This window comes from Lodderomyces elongisporus, chromosome 1 (genome assembly GCF_030384665.1).
Source record: "Lodderomyces elongisporus chromosome 1, complete sequence".
NCBI classification, from domain to species: Eukaryota; Fungi; Ascomycota; class Pichiomycetes; order Serinales; family Debaryomycetaceae; genus Lodderomyces; species Lodderomyces elongisporus.
The window spans coordinates 2,479,982-2,498,418 of record NC_083673.1 but is presented as its reverse complement, the minus strand read 5'-3'; the positions used below and the strand labels follow the sequence as shown (position 1 = coordinate 2,498,418).

Genomic DNA, 18,437 nt, shown 5'->3' with positions numbered 1-18,437 from the left:
GGTGGAGGGGGTGTTTAAAGATATTAGTGTTGATGAAAAAGAAAATATGCAATAAGGGGCTAGTGCGAGGATATACACCACTTTTTTCGGATGTTTTTAGTATATTTTCTGCAATTTATTTTCTTTAACTATTTTTTTTTTAGGTATTTTTTCAAGCAGTAATTTCGATAAGTCACAAAGAAAGTGTCAAAAAAGATAAATATATACTAGCTTTAGCAATAGAAATGCAATCTTTTCATGTTACGATCTACATGATTCTTTCTTTCCTTCTTTCCTTCCTTCTTTTTTTTTTTCTTTTTTGGTTTGCTTATTCTATAATTGCAGTCTACATACTTTTTCTACTCCTAACATACTACACTAACTTCCTCTAAAATCCGAATGGATTATCTGGCGTTGCTGCTGCAAGGTTTGCTCTTCTACCAGTTTGTTGAGATTGCAAAGGCGCATTACCAAATCCCATTCCAGTTGGTTGAGACTGCAATGGCTGAGAATTGAAGCCTTCGAATTGAGATTGACCAAAGCTTGTTGTAGGCATTTGTCCTTGTGGCGCACCAATCGACGTGTTTTGAAACATGTTCGTCATTTGGTTCATATTAGGTTGTTGTTGTTGTGGTGGTGGTGGTGGTTGTTGCTGTTGGCCAAATTGATTAACGTTCGGTTGCAGGTACAGAGGGAAATTGGGCTGGGAGAATGGTTGCCCAAAAGAAGTTGAGGGGATATGACCAGTGCTTTGATTAAAAGCTGATTGTCCAAACGGTGCTGTTCCGCCTGTAAATTGAGTTCCAAAAGTAGTTGGTGGGAAAGCTCCGCCAGTTGGTTGTTGCTGTGGCTGCCCAAAAGTAGTTAGTGAAAAAGCTCCGCCAGTTGGTTGTTGCTGTTGCTGTCCAAAAGTAGTTGATGGAAAAGCTCCTCCAGTTGGTTGCTGTTGTCCGAATGTGTTGTTCGTATTCATGAATCCACCAGTTATTTGTTTACCAAAGTTGGATTGTGGGACGAATCCGCCCGTGATCTGTGTTCCGCCAGTTCTTTGTGCTGGCACTAATGGATTTTGACCAAATGATGTTTGAGGCATATTACCTGTAGTCGCATTAATATTTTGATTGAAAGATGTAAAAGGTATTCCACCAGTATTTTGCTGTTGAGTACCAAAACTTGTTTGAGGCATTGTCAAGTTACCAGTTTGCAATGGCACAAAACCAGGCTGGAATTGCGAAGAAGAACCAAACGTCGTCATTGGTGGGGCACTGCCTGTTCTTTGCTGATTGGTTGGAGCAGGCTGTAAAGGTAAAATACCAATAGTAATTTGTGGCTGAAGCATACCAGTTTGTTGAATTGGAACAAAACCTGTAGGCTGAGCAGTAATCGGTATAAATCCAGTTGGCTGAGCCGGCAAGAACCCACCTGTGGGCGCTGCTACAATTCCTGCACCTGTACGTTGAATTGGTACAAAACCACCGGTACGTTGGGCAGGAACCAAAGTGCCTCCCGTATGTGCTGAAACATTGCTGGCTGTCTTGGTTGGTTGAAGTGGTGGCAAAGATGGAGTTTGGGTTTGGGTTTGATTTTGATTCTGAGCTTGAATTGTAGATTGAGGTTCCACTTTGTTCTCCCTTGGCTTTATGTTGACAAGGTCCGACAAGGAACCAGTGTATTGTGGAGTTTGAGGCTGGGTCTGTTGTTGAGTCTGTGGCTGCGGCGATGGTTTGAGAAGGTTTTCGTTTGATCTTGCTGCAGGTTTCATTGCCCATGCATCGTCTTCAATCTTTGATGAACTTTCACCTGGCGAATTGATTGTTTGCTGAGCCTTGACTGGAGATGGCAATGCATCTTTCGAAACCTTGAAAACCTCCGTAGAGGAATTATTCTTCAATGCACCGCTGCTATCCACAAACAAGCTGCCACTTTTTTGTTGCAGTTGTTGTTGCAGCAATTGCTCAGGAGGCTCAACTGATCTTTTCCTATTAAATTTAGTGTCCAAGTGCTTCATAACACGTATTATATCACCCTCTCTCAACCCCAAGGTCCTCAACAACGAAGGTGAGATATCTTCCAAGATATTCTCGTCCATTTGTTCACGCTCAAAATTTAATGTGTAACGTTGACAATTTCCGACATCAACACCACATTCAAGGAAGAAATCAAACCAATCATATGCTGGTGTTCCATTACTTGGTGCTCGAGTTGTTGATTTTGGACGAGATGGCTGAGGTGGGGGAATATCATTGATAGCAGCAGTTGCTGATTGTCTAGAGCTAGGACCAGAATGTTGCTGTGATGGTGCAGCCGAGGTTGCACCTGATTTGGACTTGGATCTAGCTCTTTTTTCCATTTGTCTTTGGACCATTTCTTTGTAGCTCTCCAAAGAGTTTCCGGTGATTTTCTCCACGTACTCCAAATCTTCCAATGATAGCTTCTCTGCGGCAACAGCTATTTTCACGCCATTTGTCTTGTGCAAGTGTACTTTTCCTTCAACAAAGCCCAAAAATTCTGCCTCGACTTTAAATGTACCAGAACTATCTATCCACGTTCTTACCCTGTGATAGTTCGGCATAGACTTATCACTCTCACTATGAGACTTTGATTGTCTTTCTCTTTGTGATCTGTCATGCTCTCGAACTCTTTCACGCTCTTCTCTATTTCTTTGGCGGTGCCTGTCCTTGCTACTAACCACTTTACCCTTTGTGGATTTTCTTCTTTGAGGACCATCAGTCAATTTATCAAGGTTGGACGTGCTTATGATCTCAATATAAGACGACGGTACAACACCTTGACCTCTGGTTTCAGTGTTTTGCACCATCCACCAATCTCTGGATTTTGACTCGTCAATGATATAAACTTCGTCACCCTCCCTACAGTTGAGCTCATCATCTCCTTGAGCCTTAAAGTCATAAAGTAGACGTCCGATCTTTTTGTTGGAGCCTCCAGTTCTAGCTTGTGATGCTTTCTCGACTTCGCGTAAACCTCTTGCTTCCTCTGCTCCTTTCAAATCCCCAAGTATTGCAGTTATCGCATCTGCAACATCCTTTGTTCCTGTATGCAACTCGATTGACTCGGTGGGGTTTTTTAACTCCAAAAAAAGATGCTTCTTCTCACTACTAAAACTTTTCAAATCCTTAATTCTCCATTCATTGTCCAAGTGTGATGCAGATTTCAACCTTAATTTTTTAGGATTGGTAATGTTTGGTTTGAGGATAATCAAGTTTTGACCAATCGATAATTTAACTGGTCTCTTTTTACGGCCATCCACTTCATCAATGTACCAAGTGAAGAATTCACCGTCATAAGTATGGTCTTTCGATGCTCCCTCATTGACGTCTTGCTCCCTCTCATAGTTTTGACTCGAGCTTCCCACGGATACCTCCGGTTCTGAAGGACGAGTAGGCATGGGGGGAGGAGGAGTATCACCTTCATCATAGTCACCACCATTATTATTATAACCACCACTGTTATAGTTGTTGCCTCTGTATTTTCTTTCTTTTTCTTCGTTTCCTTCGTTTTCTTCTCCTCCTCCTCCTCTACCCTGATGTGCACCATAGCTTTGTCTTTGTTGACGCAAAGGACTTTGAGCCTCCAATTGCCGAGGATAATCTTTTTGTGGTGTTGGCGGAGGAATTTCAGGCTCAGCAGATCTACTAATGTGTGTGGGAGGTGGTGGGAAGCTTGAAGCAGGAGGAAGCTGGATGTGCAGCGGAGGTTGCTGTTGTTGCTGTTGATGCTGTTGATGCTGTTGTTGCTGGTAAGTATGGTCTTGCAGAGGTTCATTGTATGTACTTGCTCCTTGAGGTTGAGATTGATCATCTAGTTGATTCGATGAAGAGGATGCACCAACACCCTGACCGAGCTGGATGTAATTCGAGGGGATAAAACCAAATTCCTTCTGAGTTGCATCGCTGACTAGTATCCAATCAGGATCGTTTAGATCATAAACATTAAACACTGCATTTTCTTGAAATGACAATTCTTCCTCAGTTTGCTTATCATAGTCGTATAATGCAGTTGCTTGTTGAATTATTGGAGCCTATAAAAACTGAGTTAGTATCTTTACTGTTTGGATTTTTATCGACATGTATTCAAAGTAATACCTGCTTTTGTAAGTTGGGACATACGCTTTCAATATAATTTGATGGGACCAACCCCGAAGGCTCGTCAACAACTTCGTCTCCCGTGGCAATAACTCTTTTTTTCACTTTCCACCATTCGTCGATATCGGACTTCTCCAATAAATACAATAAGTCACCCTCTCGGATTGACAATTCTTCATCAGCTTGTGCATCGTAGTCAAATAGTGCCTTATAGACACCTATGTATAGAGACGACATGGACGCTTTATGAAATAAAAGATGCCGGCTCTTCGTAGATATACGGTTAATGTATGTATTTGCGTGTGTGTAGGTGTGTACTTGTGAATGCCTGTAGGTGCTTGTGGGTGCTTGTGGGTGATAATGGGTGATTATGGGTGATTATGGGTGCTCGTTGCTGACTTTTTTTTTGGAACCGATTTTGCGAATCGTTGAAGTATTTCGTCGAGTTACACAATAGTGGAAGTTTGTTGTAAAGTGCGAAAGATAGGGGGTGGGTGGGTGGAGAGTGAGAGAAAAAGGAGTTTGTGTGGGTGTTTGTTCTTTTCATTTTTTTGGTTATTTTTTCGCCCCGTCGATCTGACTTTTGGCTTGCTACCAACCTTCAGTTTGCAGCCAAAACTATCTGTCTATTTCAAAACTAAGCTGAACACATTTTCTACTCTAGTTCATACTACCATTTAATTAAAATTCAAATTTATTAATATTGTTATATTATATACATGTTTGGGGTTAGCTGATATACTGCTGGCTTTCTTTTTGAGTGCCATAAAGTGCTATTTCGATATTCTGCAAACACGTTTGAGCTGTATACTGATCGTTCTCCCATACCGAGGACCCCAAGTGTGGAGTTAACAATACATCTTGTCGATTAAGCAAACGTGGATGCACTTTGGGCTCTTGTTCAAACACATCCAAGCCGGCAAACAATATCTTCCCATCCTCCAAGCCATCAACTAAAGCGTCTTCGTCGATTACGTAGCCGCGCCCAATGTTGATAATTCTAAATTGTTTCTCCATCTTATTAATCATTACTTTATCAATCATGTGTCTTGTCAGTGGCGTGCCTGGGCAAGCAATTACTATGAGGTCGGCAATACTCTTGGTGGTTTCCAAACACGAGTGATACAGAACTTTGTAACCCAATGATGCTTCTTCTTCTTGTGTTAATTTGTTCCGTTTAATATAGTGTATGTTCATTCCAATTGCAGCCAACCTGGCCCCAATAATTTGTCCAATATTACCAAAACCTATTATAACGGCATTATGGCCACGCGGAGACAAGTTGGCCCTGCCACAACACGACACGCCATACGATCCGCCAAACACTGGTTCCATAACTGCTTTCCCATTCTTCTGGTCAAACTCACCGTGTTTCAAAGATGTTCTCAAGATTTCTGTGTTGGAGTAATATTTCCCGCCAAAGTTATGCTCATAGATCTTAAAGTTTCTAAAACTGGTTATAGCGTTGTAAAGAACAAGATCGGCCACTGCTTCAAACGCAAGTTGAGAAGGTACATTGGTCAATTTGATTCCGCGACTTACCAATCCAGCAACATCAAAGTGATCAACCCCAATTGTACAAGTAGTGATGATTTTCAATCTTTTGGGTGCAAAAGCAAGTAATTTGCCCCGAAAGCCTCCAAGCGGAGCAAACCCAGCCCAACCACTGTAGATAGCTTCAACATCTTGAAATTTGGTTTGAAAATCCTCTATGCATTGTTCAACTGATGAAATCTGGTACAAAATACAATCGAATTTTGCCTCAAATTGCTTCATTAAATGCTTTTGGGGAAATTCTAAAAATAAAACCTTTGGCTTAAAAGTCATTGCTAGTTTCTTTGGCTCTTTTTTTGCAAAACAATAAAGAAAAATATAAATTTAAAAATGAAAATAAATTAAATAAAAAAAAAAAGATGAAAAAAAGATGAAAATAAAATTGATCAAGTGAATGTTCAAGTTGAATGTTAAAGCTCAAAAGTTAATTTGAATGTGCTGGTTTATTCTTTACAATTCTCACATTGCTAAAGGAACTGAAGTGGACAGACTCTTGGCTATTTATATATTTTTATTCATTAATCTATATGTAGCATAGCTATTCTGCACTTAGCATAGTATCAAACCATCAAAAACTTGGCCGTCAATAGCCGCAAGTTCCTCTTTGGGTCAAATCTGCGGCTCATCATCAATCCATCACACCATCTCGGCATACTTAATTTAAAGAAATCGCTTACGGAAGAGGAAAAACAATGCCATGAAATACCATAACGTACCCTTTGCAAAAAAAAAAAAAAATTCTAAATTGAACACAAGATAATTTATCTACTCAAAGCCACAAGACTTGGTTGCCGCGAATACCCATGCAGAAGATCCGAAGCCCAATGAGGTGATGTTTCTTTATCTTGAAATCGTATGTAAACTTTAAAAGAAGAAAAAATTTTATTTCTTGATAATTAGAGCAAGTGCTTATCAGAGTCACGAATGTCGAAAGGGAGAAGAGGCAGGGGGAACTGATGGAGAGGCATGAGATAAGTCGAGTAGCTCAGTCCTGTTTGATTTAATTCTTATATGGAAACTGAATCTAGCATGCATGTGACCTATTCATCTCTTTCATCATTTCTGGCAATTTTTGGCCATATCAGGCATTTCTGGCATTTTTGGTATTTCTTGCTTTTTCATAATTAATGTTCTTGTTTACTTTATACTATTCTCTGTTTTATCTACAATTATCTGTACATACTACACTTTCTCTCATACCAGAATTGTTTTTCTTATGTTCATTTTGATATATTGTGTTCATTTTAAGGGTTTACACATTGACAGAATATAGCTTTTGCTTAATTTTCACTTCATCATTCTCCTCGCTTTATGTTTCCTTCAACTAATACGTTTCACCATTCTTAATGAGCCATACCTGGTTCACCCAAGTACTTAGCCTTAAGAACGGTACCACAACGCCAGCATCTAGACACGTGTCCTTCCTCTACCTTCATCCAGTAAGGTTTGTGGTCGACCTCAGCAGTACCTTTACAACCAACATATCTGTAACCAATGTAGGTTGGCACCAAGAATGGGTCCTCCATGGTACCTTTACCTTCGGTGATTGGCATTTCCATGTCGAAAACATCCACACCTTCTTTCTTACCCAAAAGTTCCAATCTTTGCAAACCGGTGGCTTGATCAAAATCAGTTGGGATAGTACCTGGCTTGGCACCTGGTCCAATCAATGAAAGTTTACCGGTGACTTCAGCCAAGTCGTTAGCAGTCTTAACTTTTCTGTTAACTTCAGTTCCAGTGGCAGTGGTTTGGTTGAGCAATACTCTGGAAGAAGACAAAAGTCTCTTCTGACTTACTGATCTGATTGTACGTGAAAGCATTATGTGAATATACTAAAAGCTATAGTCTAAATGTTAGTATTATGAACCTTTTCGTTTCCCATTGTTGGATAGTGTTTTCTCTTTTTTTAGAAATTATGTGGACATAGTCATTGGAATGTTGATGTTGCATTGAACAGCACTTGGGACGCAGAGTATAATGCAATTGATATTTGTTGTAATTTAATAATTGTATTTGAAAAAATAAATTGAGTATTTTTTTTAAGCTCCCAAAGGTCTTTTCAATGCTGTCAAATTGAAGAAATTCGTTATCGTTCTTTGTTGATATATGAAAAAAAAAAAAAACACTCAATACAAAAACACGATGCTCGTCATGGAAAAAAAAAGACCAATTGCTAATGTATCCTTTTAAACTCTGGTGCAAAAACGACATACTTGTTGGTGATAGTAATGAATATATGTGGTGGTGTACGTGTGTATGTGTGTGTAAGTGTAGATGAATGGATGGATGGATAGATGTATGAAGATGGTGTATAAAAGTTGTAGTGGGGAGGCGGTATCCTTTGATTTTATTTGTGAGATCCTTTTTGAGTTGGAGGTTTCTTGTGTATTATAAATGGAAATCAGCTGGTTTTTGTTTTGTTCCAAATTACATCCATTCTATTGGCTAGTGGTAGCGCACCCACCCACCAATACCCATACATTCAACTACAAGTACAATTACAATAAAAAACATACAGTGCCAACACAACCATTGGCGCTTCACCTGACAAGTGCTCTGTTGAAGGAAAGACTCTACAGGTTTTATACAAAGAATGTTAATCAGCATGCCTCTTGTTGATGTGAAACCATCTTTTTTTTTGCCAGTTCTCTTGTTAACACAGGAGATGAAAGCTAATCTCTTTATTGTGCTTTACAAAATGTGCTACAAAAATGTACGCAAGTGAGATAAGATCAATAAAATAGATATTAACTTCACTTTTCTATTCTACAAGTACGATATTCATGTTAACACTTAATTGACCAAAATCGAATAGTAAAAAAAGAAGCAAGTGATATATATATATATATATATATATGTATATAAAAGAGAAACGAAGAAAAAAGAACGGGAAAGGAACAGAAAAGAAAAGAAGCTAAAAAAAGGGTTCTACTTATCGACATCATGACTGCTTGAGCTTGAGTAGTAGTGATGAAAAAAAACCCAAACCCTTTCGCAATCGGTAAAGTTTTCGTAGTAGATTATTATATTTGTCTTTTTACTTCATTGTTTCTCTGATTACACAGTGATTGTGAAAGCGTCAGATTCCGGAATCCGGAATCCAGCTTCCCAGTAGCAAGAAAAAAGTGCAGCCTGTAAGAAATCAAGAGATAAGTTATCAAGATTTGGCCTCTACTAGTTTATTTACGTTTCTTCCCCACCCCACCTCTCGTTCTACCATCGCCACAACCGATAAAATAAAACAATCAAGTACGTGGTGCTTTTGCTTCTATGGTTATTGCTTCTTTTCGCTTCCTCTTATTTTAAAGAAATGGGTTGTTTAAACTGTACGAAGAAACTTTAGTAAGAATTTGATATTCAAAGTCAACCAAATTGCATATGGATGTAGCAATCTATTCTAAATCTACTCCAATCCTACATTTGTTCAAGGTTGGTTTGTGTAAATTTTATACTACATGTTAGCATAATCTAGTGCAACTAAAAACTCGCAGCTGAACTCACGCATACCTCTCAAAAGAAGTCGTGTATATAGATATATAATATAAATAAACTGAAGGCGAGGCATGTCCGAAAAAAAAAAAAAGAAAAAAAAAAGTGTAAAATAAAATAGTATTAAATGAGATTGTCGCATTTTCAATTAATGAGACTTAGGGCTACAAACACTCGAGCTTTTTGCTGGGTGCGCGGATACTACGAAATTTTTTAATATATTGAAGTCCATTTTTTCAAATGTGTTCTTACTCCTCTTGTCCTAGCACTACAAGCAAAGATGTATGTTTCAACCAAGATAGATAGATAGATAGATAGATAACAGTCAATGAAAACGAAGATGGAGATGGAGAGAGCAACAACAGAATTGATAGCAGAAGCTTAAGCAATATGAATCACTTTATATGATATAATGGGGGAAAAAATATACGAAAGATTTCAGTTGAGTGGTTCTTTGTTTTAGTTTCTTTTGAAGGTAGGGATTCATGGATCAGCTTCAATCATGAAGTTAGAGAGTTAATTACTTGGAATTATTGGACATTAATAACAGGATCATGATTACGGAAACTCCAGTTTTGAACACCAGACTTCCAAGAGATAAGTTCATTACTTTAAAACGCTACTTTCATAGAAATCAAAATTGTCTTGTTCAAATTGTAACACCAGTGCATACATGAATACCTTTTGGCATTCATTAAAAATACCATGATTGTTTTCCCCCGTTTGTCCACTCCAGTTTTTTCTTTCAGTGCGAAGTTGGAGAGAAGAAAAATAAAACTTTGAGCTTGCCATCATTCTGATTTTCGTTTTCGGCTTTATCGTCTAAAAGATTTTTTTTCTTCATTGAACCCAAATTGATTTGATACTAACTATTTCTTTTTTTTTCAATAGTCAATATGCCAAAAAAGAGAGCTTCCAACGGTAGAAACAAGAAAGGTAGAGGTCACGTCAAACCAGTCAGATGTTTGAACTGTGCTAGATGTGTTCCAAAGGATAAGGCCATCAAGAGAGTCACCATCAGAAACATGGTTGAAGCTGCTGCTGTCAGAGACTTGTCAGAAGCCTCAGTTTACTCTGAATACGCTTTGCCAAAATTGTACAACAAGTTGCACTACTGTGTCTCATGTGCTATCCACGCTAGAATTGTCAGAGTCAGATCAAGATCCGACAGAAGAATCAGAACTCCACCACAAAGAAAGAGATTCACTTCTGACAGAAAGGTTTCTCCACAAGATGCTGCTAAGAAGGCTCAAGCTTAAGTAGAATCTTGTCTTTTTTTTCCTAGTTGTGTAATGTAACTATGTATAATAAATGATAAAAAATATAAATCTGTTCATATATTGAGTCTCTACCACATATGGAGAAAAAACACTTACAGGATACCAATTGAACGTTTGAATTGGTGAAGTTTGTTCCGAATTGCCGGTTTGTCCTTGTGTTTTTTACGTTTTTTATGTTGTTGTTATTCTTATTATTTCTATTCATTTCCTAGATCGTACTTGAATCTCCAATTAGAGCAATTGAGTTTAAGCTAGACAGAAATGCGGATTGATTACAGCAAACTATTGAAAGGTTGCAGGTGAGGCATAGAAAGAACCAGTGTGACGACAATTACCAATCAACTCATTCTTTTTCTTTGTCTTTCTCATTTTCTTCTTTCTCTGCTTATTTTTTTAGAGGTTTCAAAGTCACCGCATCGTGTTTCTTTAGCACTGGCTTGTAATGAGCTGATGGGACAAGGTTGAGAATGTGTGTGTGGTTAAAATAACAATAATAAGAAAATATAGGCTTGCAAACTTTTCAACATCGCTCAGTTTGTTAAGCTGAACAACTCCGGTTTCTGATTTATAACTATTATAAATAAGAGAGTTTATCATCTGTTAATATTGTTGTTTTACCTTAATTGTAAACCAAAATTATTGATTGCAAGTCAATGAAGTTCAAGATAATCTGCTTGATATAAAAAAAATGTGTGTATTTATTTAGGTTTTTGCAACCATCCTTATCGTTTGTCGCAATAATGAAATCTTTAGACACAGTAGTGCGACACTACTTTTTCTTTTACGCTAATTCACACATACACACACACACTTTCTCCCTCTTTCTCTCTCTCTTTCTCTCACTCTCCCATTCTCACACTCTCATACTCACACTCTCATACTCACCCTCACTTTTACCCTGGGTTTGTGTCACATATCCCTTTGTATGATGACTGCTGCTCGCACTAACAGTCTGTATTCCACTCATAGGAAAAAAAACGGACATCAACAATCTTTTGGAACCCCAATCTAAGCTAAACAATTTAAACTAAAATCCAACAAACAACTCATATTTTTTTTTCAAAGCAAGCAGTTAGTGACAAACACAGCCACCCACACTTTTCTACTATTAAAAGCTTAAAAAAACCTTGAAAAGTGTTTAAAATTAATTCAATTGAAAAAATATATATATATTAATTCAATCTCAGTTGCTTTGATATCTACAAGTAGCAACTGCAAAACATATATTCCACAATCATAATCATAATCACAAACACAACAATAAAATAAATAACTAAAGAAAGAAGGTAGGTTAAAAGAAAGATAAACTATAGAGTCACATTATTACGTTTATCAGCTATCTTCGAAAAAAAATAAGACCAAAGAAATTGAAAGAAAGAAAAACCTCAGCATTGACATCGACAGCAATATGGCAGCAGACGAGACATGGAAGTTCTCCCAGTGCTTTGGAGACAAGGGAGATATAGATAATATTACTGAGGCGGATATCATTTCGACTGTTGAGTTCGATAGCACGGGAGATTATTTGGCCACTGGTGACAAAGGCGGGAGAGTTGTCTTGTTCGAGCGAAACCAGTCAAAGAAGAAACAAAGCTGCGAATATAAATTCTTTACCGAGTTTCAAAGTCATGATGCCGAATTTGACTATTTGAAATCTTTGGAGATTGAAGAAACCATCAATAAAATCAAATGGTTGAAAAGTGGCACTAATGCTCTTTATCTATTGTCGACAAACGACAAGACAATAAAGCTCTGGAAAATTCAAGAGAGACAAATTAAGCTTGTTTCGGAAAATAATCTTAACGGTATGAGCCATTATTCGAGTGCGGAAGGAATAACTTCGTTGAAGTTGCCACAGTTGCAGGTGCATGACAAGTTGATCTCAGCGCAACCCAAGAAGATCTACTCAAATGCCCATGCCTATCACATAAACTCGATCTCAGTGAATTCCGATCAAGAGACTTACCTTAGTGCTGATGATTTGAGGATCAATTTGTGGAATTTGGGCATCTCCGATCAGTCGTTCAATATTGTTGATATTAAACCTACCAACATGGAGGAATTGACCGAGGTTATTACAAGTGCCAAATTCCATCCATTGCAATGTAATTTATTCATGTACAGTTCGTCTAAGGGTACGATCAAGCTTTCAGATATGAGGTCAAACTCTTTATGTGATACTCATGCTAAGATATTTGAGGAGTACCTTGACCCTTCATCGCACAATTTTTTCACTGAGATTACAAGTTCCATATCCGATGTTGAATTTAGCCATGATGGAAGATACATAGCCTCGAGAGATTATATGACAGTCAAAATTTGGGATTTGGCAATGGAAAATAAACCAGTAAAGACAATCAATGTCCAGGAGCATTTGAGGGAGAGATTATGTGATACATACGAGAATGACGCGATTTTCGACAAATTCGAAGTACAGTTTAGTGGAGATAATAGATCGGTAATGACTGGTTCATACAATAACAATTTCATGATATATCCTAATGCTGTGCCCCATGGTGGTGAAGCCAAACCTATTCACAAATTAGTTCAGAAAAAGAAGGGCGGAAAACGTAGTAGAGGAGGTCGCCGCAGAGGCGGTGACGATGATGATGATGATGATGACGACGAAGAAGAAGAAGATGATGATGATGATGGAAGAGACCGAAATGACAATGACAATGATGGGGACGATGATAATGATTCTGATGAATTGGACAATGAGATTCCGCCTAATAGCAAAAACTCGCCAAGTTCGCAATTTGAAGATGAGGAAGATCAAGAGGAAATTATATTGCAAGCTGACAAATCGGCATTCAAGTCCAAGAAGTCTGGTCAACATCCTATGAGAAGAAGGATGATGAGTGGAGTTGGCACTTCGAATAATGGACGAGACTTTGATGATGTTGATTATAAAAAGAATATTCTTCATCTTTCATGGCATCCCAGGGAAAACTCTGTGGCAATTGCTGCAACAAATAACTTATATATTTTCTCTACTTTGTAATATAATGTATGAGAATCTAGAAGAGCAAGTAATGAAAAAAATAGAGAAAGAGCAGAAGAAAGAATGAAATGAAAATGAAAAAAGGGAGGAAAAAAACAAGGTAAATTGGTTAAAAGGCAAGTTAACCAAGTGTAAGGTAAACCAACCTCAATTGCAATTTTATTTCTTAATCATTTCTTTATTGCTTTTTTTTTGTCTCTTTTCCATTCTCCATTTCATATTATACTTACAAATCATTTGTGTATTTCAAATCAATAAATTCATATACACCTGCATTCATTAAATAAAAAGAGTATCTTGATTCTTCTTTTTTTTTGATTTTTTCCTTTCTTTAATTTATTTGATTCTCTCTCTGTCCTGTCATTCAATCCTTTACAGGAGAGGGGGGGTGTGTTCTCCTTCCTTTTGAAAGATTCTTGCTATGATGAGACTAAGCTTTAAGCTTATTTTTGAATGTGTCTGTTAACGTCAGAGTTCCAGAACAAGGTCTTGTCACCATCGCCCCAGAAGAATGGCTTAGCTCTGATGTTTTGGTACTCGTATTGTTGAGGCCACTCTTCGTCGCTCATGTGTCTTTGATGTTCTCTGTGCTTGGCGTGTTCCATTTCAACTTTACCAACTGGGATAGCAACCAACAAGATGGCTGGAATGGCAACAAAGTAAGTCAATTTCTTCCACAAGTTGGTGATACCTTCGGAATGGTGGACTTTAGTCTCGTATTGTTTCATAAACTGTTCACCCAACTTTGGGTTGGACTTGTATGAAGCCTCATTAAGAAACTTGGATGGAGCATAGTGTGATCCAAATCTGCGGGATGTGAATTGCTTAATGTTTTGTCTGAACATTGTTGAAACAAAATTAAAAATTAAATTGTTGGTTATGTAGTTGGGATACTTGTAAAGTGGGTAATAAATGGCCGTTAGTTGGTTGGTTGGTTGGTTGGTTTATTAATATGTTCGTGGAATTTTTCTATACACCTCTCTCGCTACGCACAAATGTCAGTCAATTTTTTAACCAGTAAGTACAGCGTATAGCGTATAGTAGTTTATATTCCTCTCTAGGTACTAAGCGATAAATCTCTGCTGATGTTATTCTTGTTTTCTTTTTTTTTTTTAATTATTATTTTTTTTTTTTTTGCGGTAGTTGTTGCTATCTGTTTAAGTACAAATTGTGTGGGAAAGGCAGATATAGTCCAAGGACAATTTGTCTATATGTGCTTGTGTCTCTATATAGGCAGAGTCGTGTAGATGTTTCAAAGTTTTCGTGAGCATTCTATTGGGTAGGATTCTCTCCTCTCACTTCGCCTTTTTTTAAACAACAAAAAAACAACAAATTTAAACTTTAAAGAGGTATTCTTTGGTCGTGTACTTTTGAGCGCAGGAGAAAAAATAAAATCAACTGATTATTTATAGATTTACGCAGATTTTCCTGACTAGAAAGGGTATAACATCTACTTGAAAGGGATTGCTGCAAAAAAAACAAAGAACGAAGAACAAAAAACAAAAAACAAAGAACAAAGAACGAATAACGAAGAAAATGTGAATGAAAATGAGATATAACAAACCGATTAATCACAATTACCAGTCGGGTCTATTCACATAGAAGATACCTTAATTTTGGAACAGAAAGAGAAATTATCTTGAAAAGAAAAAAAGAAAGAAAGAAAGAGGAAATCACATCTTGCTACATACGAGTGATGGCAAATACTAGATTGGATGAATACGTAGATAAAGCTATAAATCCTTTTCAACAGTAAAAAAAAAATAGCTATTTTGTAGTAAGCTACGGAATTAGACGTTTATGATTGCCAAATGTAAATTGATATAATAGCGACTAACTAAATGGTTTGGCTTTTTGATGAAAAATTTAATTAATGTTACTTTTTGGTGTTCAGGAGGCTGAAGTGGTGGGGAGGGAGAGGGGGAAGAAGGAAAGAGATGATATATTTAACGTAGATGAAGCCACTTCTTCCATTTGTGAAACTGGCATAAACTTTGTAATTCAAATTAAAATAAAATGAAATGAAATAAAAGAAAGTAGAAAAGAAAAGAAAAGAAAAGAAAACTTGAGTAAAATAAAATAAAATAAAATAAAATAAAATAAAATGCAATCACTTTTGTCTATGCAAATCTGATATATAATCTATGCAATAATGAGACCCCTAGGTCCTTCTTCAACGGGTTTTACTTTTTGTTGCAACAATTGGGGCGCTTGAGAATCTTCAATGTCAGGTAATTCTTCCTTTCCTGGTTGAGCCGCCTTAACCTCTTTAGCTTCTTTAAATTGCTCTACTGGAGAATCTTGCTTCCCTTCACTTTTTCCTTGCATTGAAACACCATTCATTTCAAATGCATTTTCTTTCATAGGTTTGGCAACTGTTTCTATATCTTCCTTTTTCAAAGGATCACTACCTGCATCCGCTGCACTGCCAATTGTTGTTTGCAACCTCTCCTCATATTTCACCAATAGTTGATGATAATGCTCAAGATCAATTTTATAGTCACTATTGGATTCTTTCGCAAGAAACGTGAAAAGGTCAGGTCTCAATGTTTTTCTCATGCTGGGTCTCATAGTGCCATCTTCATAGTAGAAAATGGATTGAACCTCTTGATCGTAGTACTCGCGAACCAATTCATTATAATGCACTTGTGTAACATTACTCATGGCCAAGTAATCACGTAATACCAATGGGTTCTGCGTCAAAAACTCGCTATATTCTTCATCGGTCATATCAATCTTGAGTGGGATCTTGGTTCTCGATTGCGTTTTCTTGGCTTCGTCATCATCCTTGTAAACAAAATCAACAATAGCTTTTTTCGAGACCCACATGCGAAGCTTTGGAAGAAAAACATGGTCACGATATGTTGTATCACGCATGGATTTATCACCGTATTCGATGGAAACCATTGAATCGTAGCCCAGTGGGATATAACCATATTCACCTTCAACAAGACTGAGTCTTAATGGCGACAAATTTTTCAATGGAGTGAAATGGTAATTTCTGCAATTGTAAACTTGCATAAACGAGTTCCGCTCAATTTCTGTAACTCCCAGTTTCCCATCTCTGATATCCATCTTTGTTCCTTGAAGATCCTTCGTGTATCTTGCTGGTGCTCTAGAATTACTCACTGCTAATCCAGTAATATCAATATACAACCCAGTGTCCAAGTCAATAAAACGTGCGTCAATATTGTTTTTACCATTACCCCTAACTCTTTGAGAAATGAATGTTGACAGGTCCAAAAAGTACCGTCCATATCTAATTTCCTCATCCATGCTATTTCCCAAATCGACAACAACTGTTTGATTAAACAACTGCGATAATTTGTGCAAGTCATTGATTGGCATTTGCACATCAACGTCACCATCCCATGGAAATTGTAAACCATTCCAATACCATGAGAGCAAAGAGCCATGCGCGACCCATGTGTTTAAATTATATTGGTTTGTCAACTTCATAAATGCACGTACCAATCCGTTAATGGCAATTCCTTGTTTTGGTGTGCCATTGACTATCCCATTGAAAAACCTCCAGTCGTAATGAGCACCAATTGCAAAATTCCGCTCCAGTTTGATAATGTTCGCTTCCCTAAAATATTTCGGCGGATCCGTCATCACAAGACTTGTTTTGAGCGAGTTGAGGTAATTGTTATCTGTTTGGTTCAAGACTTCTTGATTCTCCAAAGATTGGATTTTATTTGGAGTGTTATCGGTAAACATCTCGTGCTTCAATTCCTTCTCATATGGCAATGTAGAAAAGTCTGAGCTTAGTTTATTTGATAACTTCAAAATCTCATCCTTTAAGTTGACACTACCTGCTTGGTATAATTCTGAATCTTGTAACTTGTCTCGTCTCTGCTGGTTTACATTAACTTGAAACGACTTGTCATTTGGTAAGAGGAAAGTCATGGTTAATGGGGCTTTCATGAAATCATTGAGGTAAGATCTAGCAATGAGCGGTCTCAATGCTTTTCTGTTTCTCCCAGAGAAACTAAAGATATGGAATCCAGTTGAAAGTTGAGGTTGCAACTTGCGCTTGCTGCTGAGCTCTTGCCCAGACTCCTGCTTACGTTGAGAAGCCAGCTGCAACAGCAAAGAAGGGAAAGACAGTAACGATAACAACGACAGCAGTCTCTTTTTCGTATCCTCTTTCAAATCTTTTTTCCAAGCCTTGCTTGCCAATTCACGCACTCTGGCAATAAAATACTCATCATATTTATGTGACTCTGCTAAAATCTGGTCCAATTGATCGTCATCTATACAGTACGTTTCGGTGTGGAACAAGTCGTTTTGAGCATTCAAGTTTGCACTCTTTTTGGTGACATCGAATTTCTTGCAAGTTTCCTTTTCTAAGCTGAGGAAATGTGAGTCTAAAATGGACATGTCTGTGTAGTCAGACCAATGGAATGTTGGTAAGAGTGTATTTTTCAATGAATCAGCATTTGTGACATCGACTTTATCATTGATGTACTTGAGCAAAAGTCCAAATGTATAGCGGGGGTCATATTGATGAAGTTCTGGCAATTCATTTCTTTGCGGGATTGTAATTTCAACAAAGTTGTCGTTATGGTTGCTGAAATCGCGATACGCTATGGCTGCCTCGATATCTTTTACTTGCTTTCGCAGGATTCCGCCTTCTTCTAAGCTTGCTCCAAGTCTAGTTTGCGTCTTCTTTTGGAGATATTCCTCTAGTTTATAGTCAAAGTCAGCCATGTCATTCTTTTTGGGTAGTCCTGCAGATGTTGCTAGGAGGACAAAGTTTCGTAGCTTTGGTGGGATTTTAGTATTTTCCGCTATATATTGGTGGATTGGCTTGTGCTTGACGAGCAGAAGTATAAGAATGTGAAGTATTATTATGGTGATGAATAATAAGATTCCTCTCGATCGCCGCATCTTTCGTAATTTGCTTAATGGGTTTATTCTTGCGTTTGAGTTTATATCTGTATTTGTATTTGAATTTGAATTTGAATTTGTTTTTGTCTTTGATTTCGAAAATCGATGATTTTTCTTACTAGACCATATAAGCAT

At 37.6% G+C, this 18,437-nt stretch overlaps 7 protein-coding genes across 7 annotated transcripts; 2 read left to right on the top strand and 5 right to left on the bottom strand. All coding sequences in view use genetic code 12, as the record gives it.

The window, feature by feature from the left end:
• Nucleotides 1–367: 367 nt before the first annotated feature.
• Nucleotides 368–4,319, bottom strand: SLA1 (cytoskeletal protein binding protein; the record flags this gene model as incomplete). Its single annotated transcript, XM_001528354.2, has 2 exons — nucleotides 368–4,018; nucleotides 4,107–4,319. The coding sequence occupies 2 exons, from the start codon at nucleotides 4,317–4,319 to the stop codon at nucleotides 368–370; spliced, it is 3,864 nt and encodes a 1,287-aa protein (XP_001528404.2).
• Nucleotides 4,320–4,811: 492 nt separating this feature from the next.
• PVL30_000889 (uncharacterized protein) lies at nucleotides 4,812–5,909 on the bottom strand (the record flags this gene model as incomplete). The annotated part of the gene is made up of 1 exon (XM_001528353.1): nucleotides 4,812–5,909. The coding sequence occupies one exon, from the start codon at nucleotides 5,907–5,909 to the stop codon at nucleotides 4,812–4,814; it is 1,098 nt and encodes a 365-aa protein (XP_001528403.2).
• A 1,070-nt stretch (nucleotides 5,910–6,979) lies between these two features.
• On the bottom strand, nucleotides 6,980–7,456 carry COX4 (Cytochrome c oxidase subunit 4; the record flags this gene model as incomplete). The annotated part of the gene is made up of 1 exon (XM_001528352.1): nucleotides 6,980–7,456. The coding sequence occupies one exon, from the start codon at nucleotides 7,454–7,456 to the stop codon at nucleotides 6,980–6,982; it is 477 nt and encodes a 158-aa protein (XP_001528402.1).
• A 2,565-nt stretch (nucleotides 7,457–10,021) lies between these two features.
• Nucleotides 10,022–10,384, top strand: RPS26A (40S ribosomal protein S26; the record flags this gene model as incomplete). Its single annotated transcript, XM_001528351.1, has 1 exon — nucleotides 10,022–10,384. The coding sequence occupies one exon, from the start codon at nucleotides 10,022–10,024 to the stop codon at nucleotides 10,382–10,384; it is 363 nt and encodes a 120-aa protein (XP_001528401.1).
• A 1,429-nt stretch (nucleotides 10,385–11,813) lies between these two features.
• Nucleotides 11,814–13,409, top strand: CDC55 (protein phosphatase 2A regulatory subunit cdc55; the record flags this gene model as incomplete). The annotated part of the gene is made up of 1 exon (XM_001528350.2): nucleotides 11,814–13,409. The coding sequence occupies one exon, from the start codon at nucleotides 11,814–11,816 to the stop codon at nucleotides 13,407–13,409; it is 1,596 nt and encodes a 531-aa protein (XP_001528400.2).
• Nucleotides 13,410–13,852: 443 nt separating this feature from the next.
• On the bottom strand, nucleotides 13,853–14,254 carry PVL30_000885 (uncharacterized protein; the record flags this gene model as incomplete). The annotated part of the gene is made up of 1 exon (XM_001528349.1): nucleotides 13,853–14,254. One exon carries the CDS (start codon nucleotides 14,252–14,254, stop codon nucleotides 13,853–13,855), a length of 402 nt encoding a protein of 133 aa, XP_001528399.1.
• Nucleotides 14,255–15,551: 1,297 nt separating this feature from the next.
• PVL30_000884 (uncharacterized protein) lies at nucleotides 15,552–18,437 on the bottom strand (the record flags this gene model as incomplete). Its single annotated transcript, XM_001528348.1, has 1 exon — nucleotides 15,552–18,437. One exon carries the CDS (start codon nucleotides 18,435–18,437, stop codon nucleotides 15,552–15,554), a length of 2,886 nt encoding a protein of 961 aa, XP_001528398.2.